Source organism: Gekko japonicus, unplaced genomic scaffold, assembly GCF_001447785.1.
Source record: "Gekko japonicus isolate JY-2015 unplaced genomic scaffold, Gekko_japonicus_V1.1 scaffold1925, whole genome shotgun sequence".
Taxonomy (NCBI): domain Eukaryota; kingdom Metazoa; phylum Chordata; class Lepidosauria; order Squamata; family Gekkonidae; genus Gekko; species Gekko japonicus.
In genome coordinates, this window is record NW_015162538.1 from 330,837 (window position 1) to 350,619 (window position 19,783).

The following is a 19,783-nucleotide window of genomic DNA, read 5'->3' on the forward strand; positions in this document are numbered from 1 at the left end:
ACCGGAAAAGTGCTCAGGAAACCTTAGGTTTCCAGCTCATTTTTATAACAGTCCCTTACAGCTTCCTGTAATACAGGAGCCAGAAAGGCTAAGCCACTATGCTACTTGTAAACTACTGTATATAATAGCTGGACTCCAAATAATTGCTTCAGCCTACAAGGCCTAGGTTAGCCTAGAGGACTGTTTCCCCCTTTGCCAGCCATGGCATTAAAAAAAACCCCCACCACTTTGCCAGTTCCCATTCAGGAGCACTTTGGGATGAAACCAAGGAGACCTGCTTTTCAAGGGTACTTATGGAACTAATGTCACAATTCTTTACATCCTGGCTAACTAAAAACAGGTTAACAGTGAATAACTGCATAAGATTGCACTGCCTTTTTCATGTCCACAAGGAAGCAGTAATCTTTGTGTCATCATTCCTTCAGGGTCTGTTTTATAATCTGGAAGAAACACAATTTGTTTACTTCCCTGTATACCCTGATCTCTTGCCCATGGAGACCCAAAACAACCTGCATTGCTCACCCATTTGCACAGCAACCTATCAGGTAATTGTGACAGACTGTCAAAGGTAAATGCCTAATAGAGTATGGGAATATTTGAGTGACAAGCTGTTCAAACGGAATTCTATTGAGTCAGTTAAGGAATGATAGTTGGGAACTGACAGTTGAAGAAGAGACAGTTAAGCACTGACTGTGGACTGGGAAGGAGGCTAAGAGAGTGAGTGGATCAAGGAAGATCCTAATTCAAGCCAAGAAGGGAAATAGCTTCTATTAAAGAGAAGTGATCCCTGCCCAGTTAAGGGAAATAGTTTCTAGTGGCGTGATCCCAGGTTTGTGTATAAAGAAGAATTCTATGAACTTGGTTGTATGTTCCTGCCTTCTAAATTTAACGTGTCGGTGAAACTCAGAAACCTAAGCTTGAGTGCCTAAGCGAAAACTGAAAAGAAAGCCTCTTCTCAATGTTTTAAAGACCTTGTTGAGTAGCAGAAACATGTACTTGTTGGCAACAACTTATCTGGTGTTTGTGTGAGTACACCGTTACCTCAGTTTTATTATTTATTCACCTCATACATCCTAAACCTGATTCTACCTGACCTTTTCTCCTACAAGTTAAAACAAAACATTGGCTTACCTGAAGGTTTCTTCTCTTTGGCGGAGCAAAGTCATCCGCACTGGTTAGGTCACACCCCCTCTCGCTACAGGCAGGGCTATACAAATTTTTGTGTATACCTTCCAGGACCCAGGGGGAGTGTCCTTCCAGACATAGAATAACCTAGCTTCCATAAACAATCCTTGACTCATTAGGTAACTTCAACAAGACAAACTTTAATAACCATAATCAGAATACAGTAACAGTCAACTATATCCAACATAGGAACAGAGCCCACAGAGAGAGGGAATATTGGATGACTTTGACCTGCCAAAGAGAAGAAACCTTCAAGTAAGCCAATGTTCCGTTCTCCTCCAGCAGGGGAATTCATCCATGTTGGTTATATACAAAAGCTGAAAAAACCATAGGTGGGATATTCGCTCAGCTAGTCACTCCAGAACCTGCTGGAGAACCTTTCTACTGAAAGCAGCATCTATCGATTGTTGTTGGTCAATTTTGTAATATCTGAAAAATGTGGTAAAGGAAGACCAAGTTGCTGTCCTGCAAATCCCCTCTACAGGAGCACTAGTAGCAAAGGAAGCCTGGGCCGCTGCCTGGTAGAGTGCGCTGTGATCCCCAAAAGAACCCTCAACCCCTGGATCTTGTAAGCCTTCTGGATGCATAATCTAATCCAAAGGGCAATAGTTGCCTTAGAGACCCTTTTGCCCAACTTTACTGTCCCGTGAAACAGAGTCCAACAGTCTGAAAGTAGCTGTTCTATTCACGTAGATCTGGAGAGCTCTCCACACACCCAGCTTGTGCCACGACTATTCCTTAGGGTGAGAAGGCCTAGGACAAAACGAGGGTAAAATTATACATTGGTTGACATGATACTGGGAGTTGACCTTAGGGACAACAGAAGGATTGGTCTGCAGGACCACTGACTCTTTGTGGAAGGTGCACAGCTCCTTTTGTTCTGAAAGGGCACTTAATTTAGATACCCACCTGGCTGACATAATGGCCACAAGAAAAGCCACCTTCCAAGACAACAACCTTAACTCTACCCTTTTAAAAGGTTCAAAGGGGGGGGAGGGCTGCAGCACTTTCGACAGACTGCAGATACGGAATCTGTGTTTTATTGGCAGTGCCATGTGGACAAGTCCCTTTAAGTACCTCTTGATGTCTGTATGGGATGCCACCTTGGCCATCTCTCTGCTCCCCAAGACTGCAGCTATAGTGGCCACCTGGCATTTCAGGGTATTTGGTCTGAGTCCCTTCCTCCACCCAGTGTGGAGAAACAAAAGAATGTCCCAGTACGTTGGTTTTAAAGGGTCCACCTGATGCTCAATAGCCCATTTACTACAGGCCAACCAGGTATAATTATAGATACGCCTGGTTGCAGGGCATCTTGCCCGGATAATGACATCTACAATGTCCTTAGGTAACCCTGAACGTACTAAATCCTTCTGCTCAACATCCATACCACCAATTTGAGCCATAGAGGAATTGGATGGAGAACGGGCCCCTGCATTAACAAGCCCTTATGAAGTGGCAACCTCCATTGTTTGGCAATTGGCATTTGAATGAGCCAAGTACCACGGTTGTCTGGTGCTACTAAAATTATCTCCACTTTTTGTCTGCACATTCTGCTCAGAGTCCTGATGATTAATGGCACCAGCAGAAATGATACAGTAGTCCTGGTGGCCACTTTTGAATGAGAGTGTCCACCCCCTCAGTCATCAGCTCCTTAAAACCTTGAGAAAAATCTGGAAACCCTTCTGGGTTTTGATATCACAAAAAGACCTAGGATTGGACTTCCAAACTCCCATTTGGTTTGGTCCAGGTCCCTCCTGCTCAACCAGTCCACTGTTGTATTCAGGGTCCCCTGAATATGCTGGGTTCACAGACCTCAAAGGTGTTTCTCTGCTCATTAACAGATCTATGCAGCCTCTTGATGTAGCTTTGATGCCTTGGTCCCCTCCCGCTGATTTATATGTGCTTTGGCACAAATAAAATATTGTCTGTTTTTATGAGTATGTAACTTTGATCAATCAAATCCTGAAAGGCCAGGAGAGCCAACTTGATGGATCTTAATTTGAGAAAGTTCATGCTTTTTTCTTTTTCTTCCCTTTACCACATCCCTTGGGTTACTTGATCTAGGCAATGAGCCCCCCCATCCTCCAGTGCTGGTATCTGTGGTCACTATTACCTGTGCCGGTAGAACAAAGGTTACTCCCTGACTCAGGTTGAAACTCCTCATCTACCACCATAGCAATCTCCTCAGTATTGATGTTAATTTGATCGGTTTGTGTTGCTTCCTCCCTATATGTCTCTGGTAGGGAAGAAGAGTCCACTAGAGGGGTTTTGCATGAAACCATACCCTAAGCACCAGGTCTATAGTGGATATCATGGGTTCTAGAAGTTGGGCCAGTAACATGAGATCCGAGTATCTCTTTTTGCAAATGTCTTGTACCAAGTTCTGCGATTTCCTCTGTTTCTCCTCTGGTAATGATATCTGGGCCTGCCTTGTGTTCATCACCACCTCCAAGTGCATCAGACATCTGGTGGGCGTTAGATGGTAATTCAACAGAAAGCCATAGTCTTGGAGTACCTGTACTCTTAAGGCAGTATTGTCCTTTGCTGCCTGTTCCATCTGTGCCCTCAACAGGATATTGTTGAGAAATGGATATGCATGAACCCCCTTGAGTCACAGAGCAGCCATCACTGTCACCATGATTTTTGTAAAAACCCTGGGGGACAAAGAAAGTTCAAAGGGGAGGGCCTTGTACTGGAGGTGCCAGTCCTTGAACACAAATCTTAGGTATTGATAATGCATAGGATGAATTGGGACATAATAGATATGCCTCCTTTAAACCCAGAGAGGACAGGAAGTCTTCCTGTTGCATCATCAAAAGAATAGTCCCTAAGGATTCCATGCAGAATTTCTGTACTTTGACCCACTTGTTGAGTTCTTTGAGGTTCAAAATAGCCCTCCAGTCCCCTGATTTTTTTGGGAACGATGAAAAGGACTGAATATACTCCCATGAATTGCTGAGAAGTCAGAACAGGTTCGATTGCTCCAATGGATAAGAGATATTGAATTGCCTGGTGAAATAGTTTTTGTTTTGCTGACTCTTTGGGGGATGGCGACTGTACAAAGAGGTATGGAGGATGTTTGAGAAATTCTATTTTGTATCCAAATTGTATTGTAGAAAGGACCCACTGGTCCAAAGATGTCTGCTTCCACACATGGGTGTATCTCTGCAGCCACTCTCCAATCCTGGCATCAGGCAGTTGGCTTTTTTGTGGTATTGGCCCACTCGGGTTGTCTATTGTGGAAGCTGGAATAGCTGGAGTTCTTGAGCTCTTTGGTGTCCTTGCCCCTGCTCAAACCTTTGTAAGTGCAAAAGGATTGGTACACCTCTACTTCTAAGTTTTTGTCTTTGGCTGATGAAAAGAAGGAGATTGGATTTATACCCTGCCCTTCACTACCCAAAGGTGTCTCAGAGCAGCTTACAAACTCCTTTCCCTTCCCCTCCCCACAACAGACATCAGGCAGTTGGCTTTTTTGTGGTATTGGCCCACTCGGGTTGTCTATTGTGGAAGCTGGAGTTCTTGAATTCTTTGGTGTCCTTGCCCCTGTTCAAACCTTTGCAAGTGCAAAAGGATTGGTACACCTTTACTTCGAAGTTTTTGTCTTTGGCTGATGAGGAGGAAGGCATTGCCTTCTTCTCCTTCGTTTCAACAAGGACCTTGTCCAGCCCGTTCTCTCCAAAAAGAAGTCTGCCTGCAAATTTATCTGTGGACAAATTTGACTTTAAGAGTGGGTCTACCCTCCATTGTTTCAACCATCGGTTCCTTCTGGCCATGATGTTGGCCACCTGGGCTCTGGCACCAAACTGGATGGTGTCCAGCGAGGCAACTGCAGTAAACTGGGCAGCCCTCTTAATTTTTAAGTGTGACCTCTTGAGCACCAAGGGTTTCTGAAGCAAGTTATCTGCCCAGATGACAATGGCCTTTGAGAAATTGCTGAGTACCGTCAAGGCCCTTGTTACCAGGGTCGAGGCTTCATGAGAGCATTTTAGAACTGCCTCGTTTTGGTGGTCTATGGGCTCTTTTAGAATTTTGTCTCCATCCTTGGAGAGAATGGCCCCTGAATGTAAGGCCACCACAGGGACATCCACCAGGGATATTTTAAGATCTTCCGTAGTCTCTTTAGGAAGGGTGTAAAAAAATTTTGGTAGCAACATTCAAAGAGGGTGAGATTGCTATAGCAGGCCATCTCTCCTTATATATAATTGAGGAATATATTTACCCAGCCTCAGATCACCCAGCAAGTTTCCATTGCAGAGTGGAGGTTCGAACCTAGGTCTCCCAGATACTAATCTAATGATTACATCATACCATTAGTTATTTATATGAGTTCTGGTTTGAAATAGAGCCACCCAACTTACTAGCACATCACTTTCATTTGTTAGGACCCCTTGTACAAACATATTTATTCTGGCACACGTTTGTGCGTGTTTCGCTTCCTTGTCTGAAGACGATTTCCATTTGCCACAGGTAATTTACTAACTTGCATCAGTTGACCAACCTACCTACAATTACAAAAGTTAACACGTACCCCCATAAATAAAAAATCCCCATCCAGGGCCAACTACTTAACAGCCGATGATTTACAAGGATTCTGCGCAATGAATATAGTTCCTCTAGGACCAAGGTTTTAATTTTTAATAGTTGATCATACACCGGCCCAAGTCATAAAAGACACCATTATTGGCTCCACCCTGTCTGCTAAGCGAAAGGAAAATGATACAGTACTTGGTGACAAAAACTCATATTTGTATCTGCGTGGGACTTCTTTTGAAAAAGGTCAGTTGAACAACCTACCTATAATTACAAAAGTTAACACATACCCCCATAAAAAAAAATCCCCATCCAGGGTCAACTACCTAACAGCTGATGATTTACAAGGATTCTGTGCAATGAATTTAGTTTCTCTAGGACCAAGGTTTTAATTTTTAATAGCTGATCATACACAGGCCCAAGTCATAAAAGACACCATTATTGGCTCCACCCTGTATGCTAAGCGAAAGGAAAATGACACAGTACTTGATGACAAAAACTCATATTTGTATCTGTGTGGGACTTCTTTTGAAAAAGATATTAAGTTGTGCTGCTTTGGTGCTCCTTATCCATAAGGTCATTTGAAGTCGCCACAGGGAACTACATTTTGGATGTCTGGATGAAAAAAAATGAAAACACTGTTTGGAGCGCATCAACAGACCAGTCAATCTTTAGCCTCTCAGACCTGGAAAAAGTATTTAGACATCTGTGAGGGCTTTCCATCCTTTCAGGAACAGCTTGTTAGGGGATCCAAGAGGCTGCAGCAAGGAAGTGGAAAAATACTCATTCTGCTAGTGAAGCGCCTCATCTGTATGCATCCAAGGCAAGTAACGCATACTATATTAACCATAAATTGAAGAGCCCAAGCAGTTCTCTACCTTAACATTATGGCACTCTCCCTTTCCTTAGGCTCTCCAATACTTTTTTCACACATCATCTGTGTCCAGCTTTGCATTTTCCACCAATTATTCTGTGCTGGTTAGTTCCAAATGGCAAAGGGGAAATTTATACAAGCAACAGTGACAAACTAGATGTATATCCAGCAATGCTCCTTCTAAGCTGTGGGGTCTTGTGAGCAGAAATTCTCCTTTATGAGCTACCGGCATTAAAGTTGTGAGCAGGTGATTTGGCTACTGCATGAATTAGTTTGCTCTGGAGCTGTCCTTCCTGAGCGAAGACAAAAATGCATGAGCTGGAGGCGAAAAAACTGTGAGCTAGCTCACACTAACTCAGCTTAGAGGGAACACTGATATCCAGAATGATTTGCACTTACAGTAAGCGATTCTGAGGCACCTCCTAATCTAGTGATCTACAGAAAAGCTAGGATTTGTTCTTTGCTTCATTGAAGAAATTGGAAATGACTGCCCTGAAAGAACTCACTCCTGTGATATCATAATGTGACCATTTGATTTGATCTTTGAGTCTGAGCTACTTAGCCCATTTCATAAATAAGGTAATACCTAGAAAACTTTAAAAGGATTTCGGAGGTATTACCTCACATGGGCCTCAGACCAAGATCCTCTCCACTTCAAATGTCTTTTGTTCTTCAAACAGTTAAGAAAAGCTCTAAAAGCACACAAACAGTAAAACTAGAACAAACAGAAAGTTTGGTTTTTAGTATATAAAAGAAACAAGGAAGATTCTTTTACAACAACAGCTTCTACTAAAAAGAACTATAATGTATGCAATGGTTATACAGTTGAATGTGTTCAAATTTCCACAGATGCTGCAAAGATCTTAGCTCACTAGCTTAAATTAAGAGTTCTTAGAAGATACAATTAAAATAGAAAGATTCCTCTCCCCACTCCTCTGTAGGCCTATAGCAGGATAGTACAACTTAATTCTATATTGAATTAATTCTTTGTCATGAAGTAGTTCTCTTCTGAAAGCCATTTCAAAGAATACTGGGTTATGTACATCAGCGACTAAACTGTCTGCTGTCTGTTTTTTTCTTGTTGATCTGCTTGAAGATTCTGCATTTCTGAACATTCTTTGTCTTCTGATAGCCAAACCCTCCACCACCGCCTCTTTTCTGTAGTCTCCTCCCATGGCTGCTGTTGACATCTGAAAATTGTGTGTTAAGGAATGTACATTCATAAACATTTGCTCGCTTAAGTGCTAGAACGTTACGGGTGGGGTATAGTTCAGAAGTTAAAAAAAAAGTTAACACACAAAACACTTCTCAGAACAAAACTGTAACTTTGGCAAGGATGCAGGAAGCGTCTCTAGATATTTGCCTCGTGGCCACGACTCTTCTGAGCTTTCTATCTTTCCTAAAAGTGTTAAATTTAGGTACTGAGTAAGATCACTGCTATGTTACATTTGTAACTGATGGCTGGTTCCAAAGGCCAGTGCAACCATTCCATTTAGGAACATAAAATATCTGCACATGAGGATGCAGAAACAGCATTTCCAGTTCTACACACTGAGATCCTAAATATTTGGTCTGACATCACCACCATGCAGCAGTGATCTCATGTCATGGTCAGTATAAATTATTTACTTCCATTCCAGCTACATATTGGCCGATGAACCATCTTGGGATTAGGGATGCTGAATTTTCAGCTGGACACCATTCGACAACTGAAGAGGATATTTCTTCATCCTACAAAAAAAAAAAACAGTCTACCAGTTAACAAGCAATTCACTCTTACCTATTTGCTACAAAAAGGGACTGGTGTTAACCACCTTGCAATAAAAGGATACTGAGATCTACAAACGGTGGGTTCTTGAAGCCAAAAGACAAAGCAACCTTGTTCAGATCCAAGTTACTGACACTGTAGATCTGCTTGAGTGAATGGGAATCATATGCTCTAACATAGGCTTTGTATGCTTCTTGGGCAGACTTATGAAGGAAGTAGTTTTTCTCTATCAACTTCTCCAGCTGCAAAAAAAGCCATGAGATGCATTGAAGTGTACTTAATGAAGGAACTTTTTTTTTAATTAAAGGTAAATGACATTATTTGCAAGAATCAAGGCATGCCCACTTATCAAAATGTACCTGACAAAGTATATGTTTTTATTTTTTAGAGAGAGAGTTTAATGGACATAAAATGGGGTTATTTGGAACTTTTTCATTCATGTTAAAAAGTATAAAAAACTATCTTCCCCAAGCTTTGGACAGAAAGCATACCTTCCTGATGATAAAATACTGTGTTAAGACACAGCACAGGCCCATCCCCAAGTTCTCTGGAATGCTCACTAGATGGCCCTCAAATAAGAGCATGGAGAACTTTTAAAAATTCAACCTCCCCTTCTCTCCCAGACCTGAACATTTTGCAGGCAGGTCAGATAACTCTCTCACTCTGGGAGTAAGAATGGAGAAACCATACACGTGAGACACAGTGCTAAGCAATCGGTTTCGCCTCAGCTCAAATAGGGTGCTCCCATCACTTGTAATATCAGGACTGAAGGGCTGCCAACTATAAGTCTCTTCCACCAACACTGAAGTTGTATTAACATATGCAAATAACGCATGTTCTTAACAGGCAGTAATGCCATGCTAATGAGAGGGCAGGGATGTATATACAATATTTAAAGAATGGAGAAACCATACATGTGAGACACAGTGCTAAGCAATCGGTTTCGCCTCAGCTTAAATAGGGTGCTACCATCACTTGTAATATCAGGACTGAAGGGCTGCCAATTACAAGTCTCCTCCACCAACACTGAAGTTATATTAACATATGCAAATAATGCATGTTCTTAACAGGCAGTAATGTCATGCTAAGGAGAGGGCAGGGATGTATATACAATATTTATCTATGCTGAATAGTCAATATACTTCCTTATATGCAAGTTCCTTTCCAACGATCATTTCTTTCTCTGTCTCTTTCTTTCAAAAGAGACCTTTGAACCTGGAAGTACCTGGAGCCTAGAGCTAAAGCCAGAGCGAGGTGGAAGTATAGGGTAGGAGACCACAGCTTAGATCCAGAGTAGCACACGGCTGCTAATGTTTTCTCATGATGGCTTTTCTGCTCCCCTGGCTCTGATGGAAGCATCCTGAAAAGCCCCTTCAGAAGATGGGCAGACCTTGGACCAGCTCTTAGGGGTACGAGGGCTTGTGGCCACCAGGACAGAACACACGTATAAAACCAGTAATGAATGCTAGCGGTACAAAATCTAGCTTTACCTGAGATTGGATGTCTGAAATTTTGGACCAAGAAAATTCGAATTCATTTAAGGGTACCTAAAAGAATTGTTTTTAGAAACAGAGAGAGAAAGAGGGGGAATCACTTTATATGCAGAAACTACCAAGAGACAGCAATTGTTTAAAAACATAAGAATAACCATGCTGGATCAGACCAGTCACCCGCAGAATCAAACACGCCGTTTTCCACAGTGGCCCATCAAAAGCTTCCGGGAAGCATGCAAGCAGAGAACCAAGGCCAAAGCCTGCCTCTGTTGTCGTCCCTTAGCAACTGATTTTCGGATGTATGGGCTCTTTTTGTAGCAGGTACTCATTTGCATATTAAGCAACAGACCCCTAATGTAGCCAATCCTCCAAGAGCTTACAGTAGCTCCTGTAAGAAGAGCTCTGTAAGCTATTGGAGGATTGGCTACATTAGGGGGTGTGACCTAATATGCAAAGGAGTTCCTGCTACAAAAAGAGCCTACCTCTGAATACTGATAATCAGTGTAGTCACTGACGAACCTCCCCTCCATGAAACTGTCTAATTTCTGTCTAAAGCCATCCAAGGCCTGCTCGACACATGCAGGAGAATACGCTGTGCTAGGCACAAGTCGGGGGCATTTCACATCTGAATGGCCCCCATCTAAAAACTTCCTCATACGCTTTTTTAAACTTTTAATTCACAGGAGAGAGGTGCTAAACTAGCTCCTTATTCAGTGCTTGACCTCTACTTACAGGAGGAAACTATTTATGTGAGAAAACTCTAGAAAGTACAGTCCCTCCATCTACAGGCTGAAGCAACATAGATCATTCTACCGCCTCAGCGCTCTGTTGCATCATTAACTAGGCCTGAGCAATCACCACTACCAAAGGCAGTGAGTCCCACAAGTTAACTGTGCACTGTGTAGCGGACTACTTTCTTCTGTTTGTTCTGAATCAAACAGCCATCAAGTTCACTGGGTACCCCAAGTGTTAGTCTTTGAGGAGAAACAATTCTCTATCTCGTGCATAATGTTATAAACCTCTGTCAGGTCCTCCAGTTGTTGTCTTTTGTCTAATGAGATTTGTGCACTAAGATGGAAAGAAACAAAATAAGTAGTTAAGAGCCAGACCATACCTATGCCCACTCATGTCTTCTCTGGAGTCAAATTATTCCCTCAAACCCATAAATCCCGGTTAACGTCATGTTCACAATTTAGCGTAGAAGCAAAAGCCTTAACCAGTCATATGTTTCAGAAAGTTACTGGCTGTGTTGCAGCTGCCTTTTTGAAGCACCTTCAAGTAAGGAAGGACATTTCACATTTTAAGTCTGTCATGGGACCATTACTGTGATGGATTTCTGTCCCAAATACGTCATGGAACTTTCCACCGTTGCACCATTCCCACAAACAATTTGTGTGAGAGTCAAGTTAGGAAAGGAAACAGCTTATATAAATGTCCCCTCCCAATGCAGGCAGCAGTACTGCTAAAGATCTCCATTGTGCCATTACCACTTTGACATCCCTTCTCTCATAACCAATGGCACAACACACAAAACAATAATTTATGGCCATTTCATATACTCTGGGAGCAAGAAGCAAATAGCTCCAGTACTGGCATAAATATGGTGGATCGCAAACCTGCACATCGAAATTAGTACCGAGAATCTCACCAAAGCACTACATTCCTTGTAGTTTCATGCACTACGTTCCTTGAGGCTTCATGTTTCAGTGGTTGAAATTATATTCCATTTATGCAATTTCATTTATGTCAGCTGCTTTGCACTGATACAAAGTTGGTTTCATTAAATATTCTCTGGGCAATTAGATGTGGAACAGCAAAACAGTTGATTAATCATTATAACTAGTGGCAGCTTAGATGGAGCACTCCACACTGACATACCCTGGCTTGCTTTAGGTAACGCAGGAAACCCAGTTCTTCAGGTCGTAAAATAAGCAGAGCATGCCCTCTCCCATTGATTCCACGGGCCGTTCTACCAACACGATGAATGTATTCCTTTGGAAAGAAACAATTGGAGAGCCAACAATATGTTTATGAAAGCTAACTTAAAGACTCCTAGTCCCCAAACAGAACTATTGCATGAAGAATGGATTTAGACCTTTGGCAATCCACATGTTAACTAAAAAACTCAAGCAGCAGAGAGACCTCAGAAAACCCATTCCCTATAGCTTACTTCCGTTCCCTATAGCTTACTTCCATGACACCCTGACAGCCTTCTAACCGAATCACCTGGCCTCCCTTGCGGAAGCGTTTAACTGCGCACTGCCCATACTGACGAGCGCCTTACTGGTTTTGATTATGGCTTAGTTACATCCAGCTATTTAGGGCTGTAAATTTTATTAACTTTTTGTAGTACCTGCCTTCTAACTGTTTTAATTATTTATTGGTACAATCATTTTTAATGGCTTCGTAAATTACTGTTGTGACCCACCTGGAGCCTGCTTGCGGGGAGGGCAGGACAGAAATTGAAATAAAATAAAACTATAAAGTTTTACTATAGTTTACTATAAAGTTTAACTATAAAGTTAAACTATAAAATAAAACTATAAAGTAGCCCCTGAGAGTCAGTTTGGTGTAGTGGTTAAGTGCGCGGACTCTAATCTGGGAGAACCGGGTTTGATTCCCCACTCCTCCACTTGCAGCTGCTGGATGACCTTGGGTCAGTCACAAGCTCTGGCACAGCTGTCCTTGAAGAGAGCAGTTTGTGTCAGAGTTCTCTCAGCCCCACCCACCTCACAGGGTGTCTGTTGTGGGGAGGGCAAGGGAAAGGAGTTTGTAAGCCGCTCTGAGACACCTTTGGGTAGTGAAGGGGGGGGTATAAGTCCAATCTCCTCCTCCTCTTAAATGGGGCAGTCACTAGCTGTAATGCTGTTCTAAGAGGCAGGTAGCTTTCAAAGTTGGCCACGCCCCTTGTGTCATGCTGTTGCTACGCTACTACCAGCCATTCTGCAAGCCGGTAACAAGCATGCAGACCCATATGAGAGAGCCAGTGTGGTCTCGTCATTGAGACTGTCAAGACGAGGATCTGGGAGATCCAGGACCCATGGAAGCTTGCTGGCTACAGTCTTGCCAACACGCATGCGTGCACACACAGACACAAACACACACAAGACACAGCAGCTTTGCTGAAGCTAAGCAGATGTGGGTCTTGTCAGAGCCTGGAAACCCCATGGTTTCCCCACTCTGAACTACCTGGACAAAAGATTTTTTTTGGGGGGGGGAATCAATTTAAAAGCTAATGATGAAATCAGGTTTTGCAGCAACTGTACTTTTAAAATCACGATGGTCTCAAGTATATACTGTCTGAAATCTTACAGACGTCCAGAAATCGTAACTACCTTTGGATCATCTGGCGGGTCATACTGAACTATCCAGTCGACCTCAGGAATATCCAGCCCACGGGCAGCGACATCTGTACACAACAGGATCCCAGAGTCTGCATTGCAGAACTGGAAAAAAGTGGTGGTGCGCTTGGTCTGTTTCTGCTTGCCCTAGAAGAAAACAAACGTGCAAAATTAAAGTCACTGATGACAAATGGATTCTGTTCACAGAACTCCAAACCTAAAGATATGTGATCATACGGAGTTACCTTATAACCAAATTGTACATTATAATCCACCAAGGTAAGGTATTTTCTGCTCAGACTGGCAGCAGCTCTCTGGGGATTCAGGCAAAGAAAAGCCTTTTCCAGCATCTTCCACCCAAGATAATTCAACTGGAGGAGCCAGAGACCAACCCTGGGATCTGTGGTGTGCAAACTGTGCACTCTGCAGTGAGCTACAGCTACTTCCTTCGCCAGAGAACAGGCAAAGATCTAACAAACTCCAAAACAACCTGCAATTTTAACTACTTGTGCATCTTATATGACAGCATCAAAATAAAACTGATGTATGTGTGTGAAAGCAATCATGACTGATAACACTACTAAGTTACAGAGAAATGATGTGGTATATAACCAAATAATATTAGTTAACACTCTAAAATACTTCACATGTCTCTCATTAATCCTTGCAAGAACTTGATCAAAGTAAGCTGCTCATGAACAGCTTACCTCAGGCTACTTCCACATAAAACACTAACAACACTTTTGTATGAGTAAGCCCCTCTGAACAGACCTGATGAGTTGATGAAGAAGAAGAGAAGAGACTGGATTTATACCCCGCTCTTTACCCAAAGGAGTCTCAGAGCGGCTTACAAACTCCTTTCCCTTCCCCTCCCCACAACAGACACCCTGTGAGGTAGGTGGGGCTGAGAGAGCTGACAGAAACTGCTCTTTTTCAAGAACAGCTGTGCCAGAACTATGGCTTGCCCAAGGCCATCCAGCAGGTGCAAGTGGAGGAGTGGGGAATCAAACCCAGTTATCCCAGATTAGAGTCTGCGTACTTAACCACTACACCAAACTGGATTTATACCAAGAGATTGGATTTATACTCCACCCTTCACTTGGAGTCTCAGAGAGGCTTACAATCTCCTTCCCTTCCTCTCTCCACAACAGACACCCTGTGAGGTAGGTGGGGCTGAGAGAGCATTGAGAGAACTGCTCTCGAGAGAACTTGTGACTGACTGTTATGTATATGAGTTCATTATGTTTATCATCTGTGTTTTAATGTATTTTAACTTTTTAATGTAAGCCGCCCTGACCCTGCCTGGCAGGGAGGGCAAGATATACATTGAATTAAATAAATAAAATTTAAAAATAAAAAATTGAGGAAACACAAGTGGTAGCTGAACATGACTTACAAATATCTGTTACACGCCACCGTTTTATTTGAATTAAAAGATGACCCTGTAATATTGTCCTTTTTAATAATGGAAAAAATACATACAATAATTAAGGCCTAATTCTACAATTCTTTCTCCTCACAAAGTGACTTGCAGGCAGGGATCCATAGTGAATTCATCAATTAGAATATATTCACACCACTATTAACTCTGAATACAGCCAGATGCAGAACAAAATCCCAGCACCGCAGAAAGAAAATCCATTTTCCAGATGTTTCTACCAACATGCCTGCCAAAAGTGGCGGCCGTAAAACACTCTGTTAGAGTAATGTAGTCAAGAAGATTCAGAGTCAGGATATTGGCGGAATCGGTTCTAAGGTTTGCATTTGTAAAGCAAAACGATATTCAGAGTAAGGGCTTTTTGAGAGTTCAGCTCCCAGGACAGAAGTATCAATAAAAGTCCCATTTTTGCAATATACTTAAATGTTTTCCCCCTCTTTTCAGTTGACTTACAAATTCTGTCTGAGTAGCAGTGCTTTTCATGTTAATATATGCAAAAGCAAAGGGTATTCCATCTTTTGTTCATCATGGAAATCGAGAAAACAACTTGAGTGCGCCAACCCGGATCCAGTTAAGACAGTTAACTGACAGCAAACATCATTCTAACAAACAACTTCAACCTTGCTGACAGAACCCTGTTCCTCAGATAAGCATTTTGAAGACAGATTTAAGGGAAAGGTTTCCCCGATGGCATTTAAAGGTTAATTTATGACTCCACTGCTGAAATCTTGCTGAGATGCTGACATTCTTGTTATGCACCCCCAGCCTCCATAAAGGGACACCTGCAATTTGCAGTATACTTCAAAGCGGCATGCATTATTCAAGCCTCAAAGTCAACTCGACACCTGGCTGCATGTTCAAAAAATTAGTCTCTTGATAATCATTCTGCCATACACTACCTGGCAAAAAGAGGAGCTCTATACGCTAAATCAACACTGGCCTTGGAATTTCACAAGTTGAGCATTAGTACCTTACCTAAGTTTGGATGCTCGGCTAATGAAAATATAATTGCTACATTGACTGGTCAAAGTGGTTAATGTTTACTATGACACAGTGATGAGGCACACTGTGAATGATTAAAATGCTTTAGAACAGTTAGGAAACAAGAACCTAAGTTATTTCAGATCACAGAAAGATTCCCCCCTAAGAACAGGTTTAGGTAAAGGTAAAGGTTCCCTTGCTCGAAAGCCAGTCGAATCCGACTCTAGGGTTGTGGTGCTCATCTCCGTTCCAAAGCCGAAGAGCCAGCGCTGTCCGAAGACGTTTCCGTGGTCATGTGGCCGGCATGACTAAACACCAAGGCGCACGGAATGCTGTTACCTTCCCACCGAAGTGGTACCTATTTATCTACTTGCAATTTCTTGCTTTCGAACTGCTAGGTTGGCAGGAGCTGGAACTAGAGACGGGTTTACATTTGAGTTATTCAGTGATGTTTGAACTTAAAAAAACAACCAACTATAACCTGGATCCCACAAACACCATGCATGAGCAGAAAGCAGCGAGATGCCACTGGGTAGTCTTCTCAACCCCTTTAAAAGAGGATCTCCAGACTTGGGAGGGGGGGTAGTGAGGTCCACCAGAACCTCCTTAATGTAGAAGAAGTGATGGTGAGATTCTCCAGTAGGAATGTCAGAGATAAAATTCTTAAAGCAACTAATGGAGTTACCCTGAAAATCAAGGGCAAAGAGATAAAGGTTTTAAAGGATATTCCATTTGAAATAAGGAAAAGAAGGCGCAAATATGAAGACTCGGTCGCATTTCTACAAAAGAAACAAATTGTCTACAGATGGATTCAGCCTGAAGGACTCATCTTTAAGTTTGTGAATGGAAAAGAAAAAAATGACACTGTGGAAAAAGCAAGTGAATTCCTGTATCTTCACAGTCGCCCAGCAGAAGGAAAAGAAGAAGAAGAAAAAGACAGCCCCAAGTGGGATGGCAGAGATGGAGCAGAGCCATCTTCTGGTGAAGAATCGGATTCAAACGTGGGGGCAGTGGCCCCAGAATGAGGCTATAAATTGAGGAAGCCAAAGGAGAAAAAAATGATGTTATAACTCTGAAGTTAAAAAAAAATGTTTAAAATAAGCATTGTTGGGCTTTTTATGAAGTCACAGTAGACGATGTTTAAGTATGAGCAGAAGTTTAATAGAAAGATGATGAACTTGTTCAATGATTTTATACGAATATAAGCTTGCAATATTGTTAAAGCAATTTGTATGACACCCACTCCTGGGTTTTTAGAGGTTACTTTCCTTTATCCCATAGTTTGTAGACCCTTCCCTTTTTTCATGTAATGTTTAGTTATAGAAAATAAAATTAAAAAATCCCCTTGGAAAAAATCCCCTTCGGGGGGGCCAAAAAAACAAACAAACCTCCTTAATGTACTCTCACAGAAATATCCTCCACTGCTGCACAGGAATGTTTTGATCCGAGTAAATATGTATAAAGTAACAAGCAGAGAAAATAAGAAATCACACACACTAGCACAACAGTCGTATGTGCAGGCTTGACCTTATATTGTTGTTCAGTCGCACAGTCGAGTCCGACTCTTCACAACCCCATGGACAAGATCCTGCCAGGCCCTCCTGTCTTCCGCCGTCTTCTGAAGTTTGCTCAGTTTCATGTTCGTTGCATCTATGACACTAACCATCTCATCCTTTGCCGTCCCCGTCTTCTTTGACCTTCAATCTTTCCCAGCATCAGGGTCTTCTCCAGTGAGTGCTCCCTTCTCATTTGGTGGCCAAAGTATTTGAGCTTCAGTTTCATTATCTGGCCTTCCAGGGAACAGTCAGGGTTGATTTCTTTTAGGATTGACTGATTTGATCTTCTTGCAGTCCAAGGGACTCTCAAGAGTCTTCTCCAGCACCACAGTTCAAAAGAATCTATTCTTCGGTGCTCGGCCTTCCTTAACTCTCGCAGCCATACATGACTACTGGGAATACCATTGCTTTGACCATGCGGACTTTTGTTGGCAGGGTGATGTCTCTACTTTTTATCATGCTGTTTAGGTTCGCCATCGCTTTCCTCCCAAGGAGCAGGCGTCTTTTAATTTCATGGCTGCAGTCACAGTCTGCGGTGATCTGGGATCCCAGGAACGTGAAGTCTGTCACTACTTCCACGACTTCCCCTTCTATTTGCCAAGGAGTGATGGGGCCGGATGCCATGATCTTAGTTTTTTTGATGTTGAGCTTCAAGCCCACTTTTGCGCTCTCCTCTTTTACCCTGAACAAGAGGCTCTTTAGGTCCTCTTCACTTTCTGCCATTAGAGTGGTATCGTCTGCATATCTGAGGTTGTTGATCTTTTCCCCAGCAATCTTAATTCCCGCTTGTGATTCATCCAGGCCAGCATTTCGCATGATGTACTCTGCATATATATTAAATAAGCAAGGTGACAATATACATCCTTGTCGTACTCCTTTTCCTATGCTAAACCAATCAGTTGTTCCATATCCGGTTCTAACTGTCGCTTCTTGGCCCTTATACAGGTTTCTCAAGAGACATGTGAGGTGGTCTGGTACTCCCATCTCTTTAAGGACCTGCCATAGTTTGTTGTGATCCACACAGTCAAAGGCTTTAGCATAGTCAATGAAGCAGAAGTAGATATTTTTCTGGTACTCTCTTGCTTTCTCCATAATCCAGCGAATGTTGGCAATTTGATCTCTAGTTCCTCTACCTCTTCGAAACCCAGCTTGTACTTCTGGTAGTTCTCTATCCACGTACTGTTGAAGCCTAGCTTGTAGGATCTTGAGCATGACCTTGCTAGCGTGTGATATGAGTGCAATTGTGCGATAGTTTGAACATTCCTTGGCATTGCCCTTCTTTGGGATTGGAATGTATACTGACCTTTTCCAATCCTGTGGCCACTGTTGCGTTATCCAAATTTGCTGGCAAATGGAGTGCAGCACTTTAACAGCATCATCTTCTAAGACTTTGAATAGTTCAGCTGGAATACCATCACCTCCACTAGCTTTGTTGTTAGCAATGCTTTCTAAGGCCCATTTAACTTCACATTCCAGGATGTCTGGCTCGAGGTCAGTGATTATACCGTCGTGGTTGTCAAGGACATCGAGGTCTTTCTTGTATAGTTCTTCTGTGTATTCTTGCCATCTTTTCCTAATCTCTTCTGCTTCTGTTAGGTCCCTACCGTTTTTGTCCTTTATCATGGCCAGCTTTGCATGGAACGCTCCCTTGATTTCTCCAACTTTCTTGAAGAGATCTCTAGTCCTTCCCATTCTATTGTTTTCTTCTATTACTTTGCACTGTTCATTCAGGAAGGCCTCCTTATCTCTCCTTGCTGTTCTCTGGAAATCTGCGTTCAGTTGGGTAAATCTTTCCTTTTCGCCTTTGCCTTTCGCTTTCCTTCTTTCCTCTGCTATTTGTAAAGCCTCATCAGAAAGCCACTTTGCTTTCTTACATTTCTTTTTCTTTGGGATGGTGGTGATTGCTGCTTCCTGTACAATGTCACGAACCTCTGTCCATAGTTCTTCAGGCACTCTATCTATCAAATCCAGACCCTTGAATCTATTCTTCACCTCTACTGTATATTCATCAGGGATGCGATCTAGGTCAAACCTGAATGGCCTCGTGGTTTTCCCAATTTTCTTCAGTTTAAGTCTGAATTTTGCAATGAGTAGCTCATGATCTGAACCACAGTCAGCTCCAGGTCTTGTTTTTACTGACTGGATAGAGCTTCTCCATCTTTGACTGCAAATTATATAGTCAATCTGATTTCGGTGTTGCCCATCTGGTGATGTCCATGTGTAGAGTCGCCTCTTAGGTTGTTGGAAAAGGGTGTTCGCTATGACCAGTGTGTTCTCTTGACAAAACTCTGTTAACCTTTGCCCTGCTTCATTTTGCTTCCTGGTGATGAACTGGAGCCGATTCACATATGTAGAATCATGACTATCATGTGGAAGCACGAACAGCTTTTTCTGAAAATGGTCATGCCTTGTGATACAGAAAGCCCGTTATGTTTGACTTGTGATACAGAAAGCCCGTTATGTTTGATCTTACGCAAAATCAGCCATTAGCTGATGAACCTACATATGCAAACTCACACCCCTCACCTAATGTTTTTTAACTTGTTCATTAATGATTTGGAGTTGGGAGTAAGCAGTGAAGTGACTAAGCCTGCAGAGGACCCTAGCTGTTCCAGGC

The 19,783-nt window shown here is 42.5% G+C and overlaps 1 protein-coding gene across 1 annotated transcript in view; it reads right to left on the bottom strand.

Moving 5' to 3' along the window:
• Positions 1-7,377: 7,377 nt before the first annotated feature.
• Positions 7,378-19,783, bottom strand: part of DDX18 (DEAD-box helicase 18) — a 22,560-nt gene continuing 10,154 nt past the window's right edge. The window contains exons 10-14 of the mRNA XM_015406305.1: positions 13,186-13,338; positions 11,729-11,842; positions 9,848-9,904; positions 8,422-8,599; positions 7,378-7,779 (exon numbers count right to left, since the gene is read on the bottom strand). Of these exons, the coding sequence (XP_015261791.1) occupies positions 7,634-7,779; positions 8,422-8,599; positions 9,848-9,904; positions 11,729-11,842; positions 13,186-13,338 (648 nt within the window). The 3' untranslated portion in view covers positions 7,378-7,633. The remainder of the gene's footprint in view (positions 7,780-8,421; positions 8,600-9,847; positions 9,905-11,728; positions 11,843-13,185; positions 13,339-19,783) is intronic.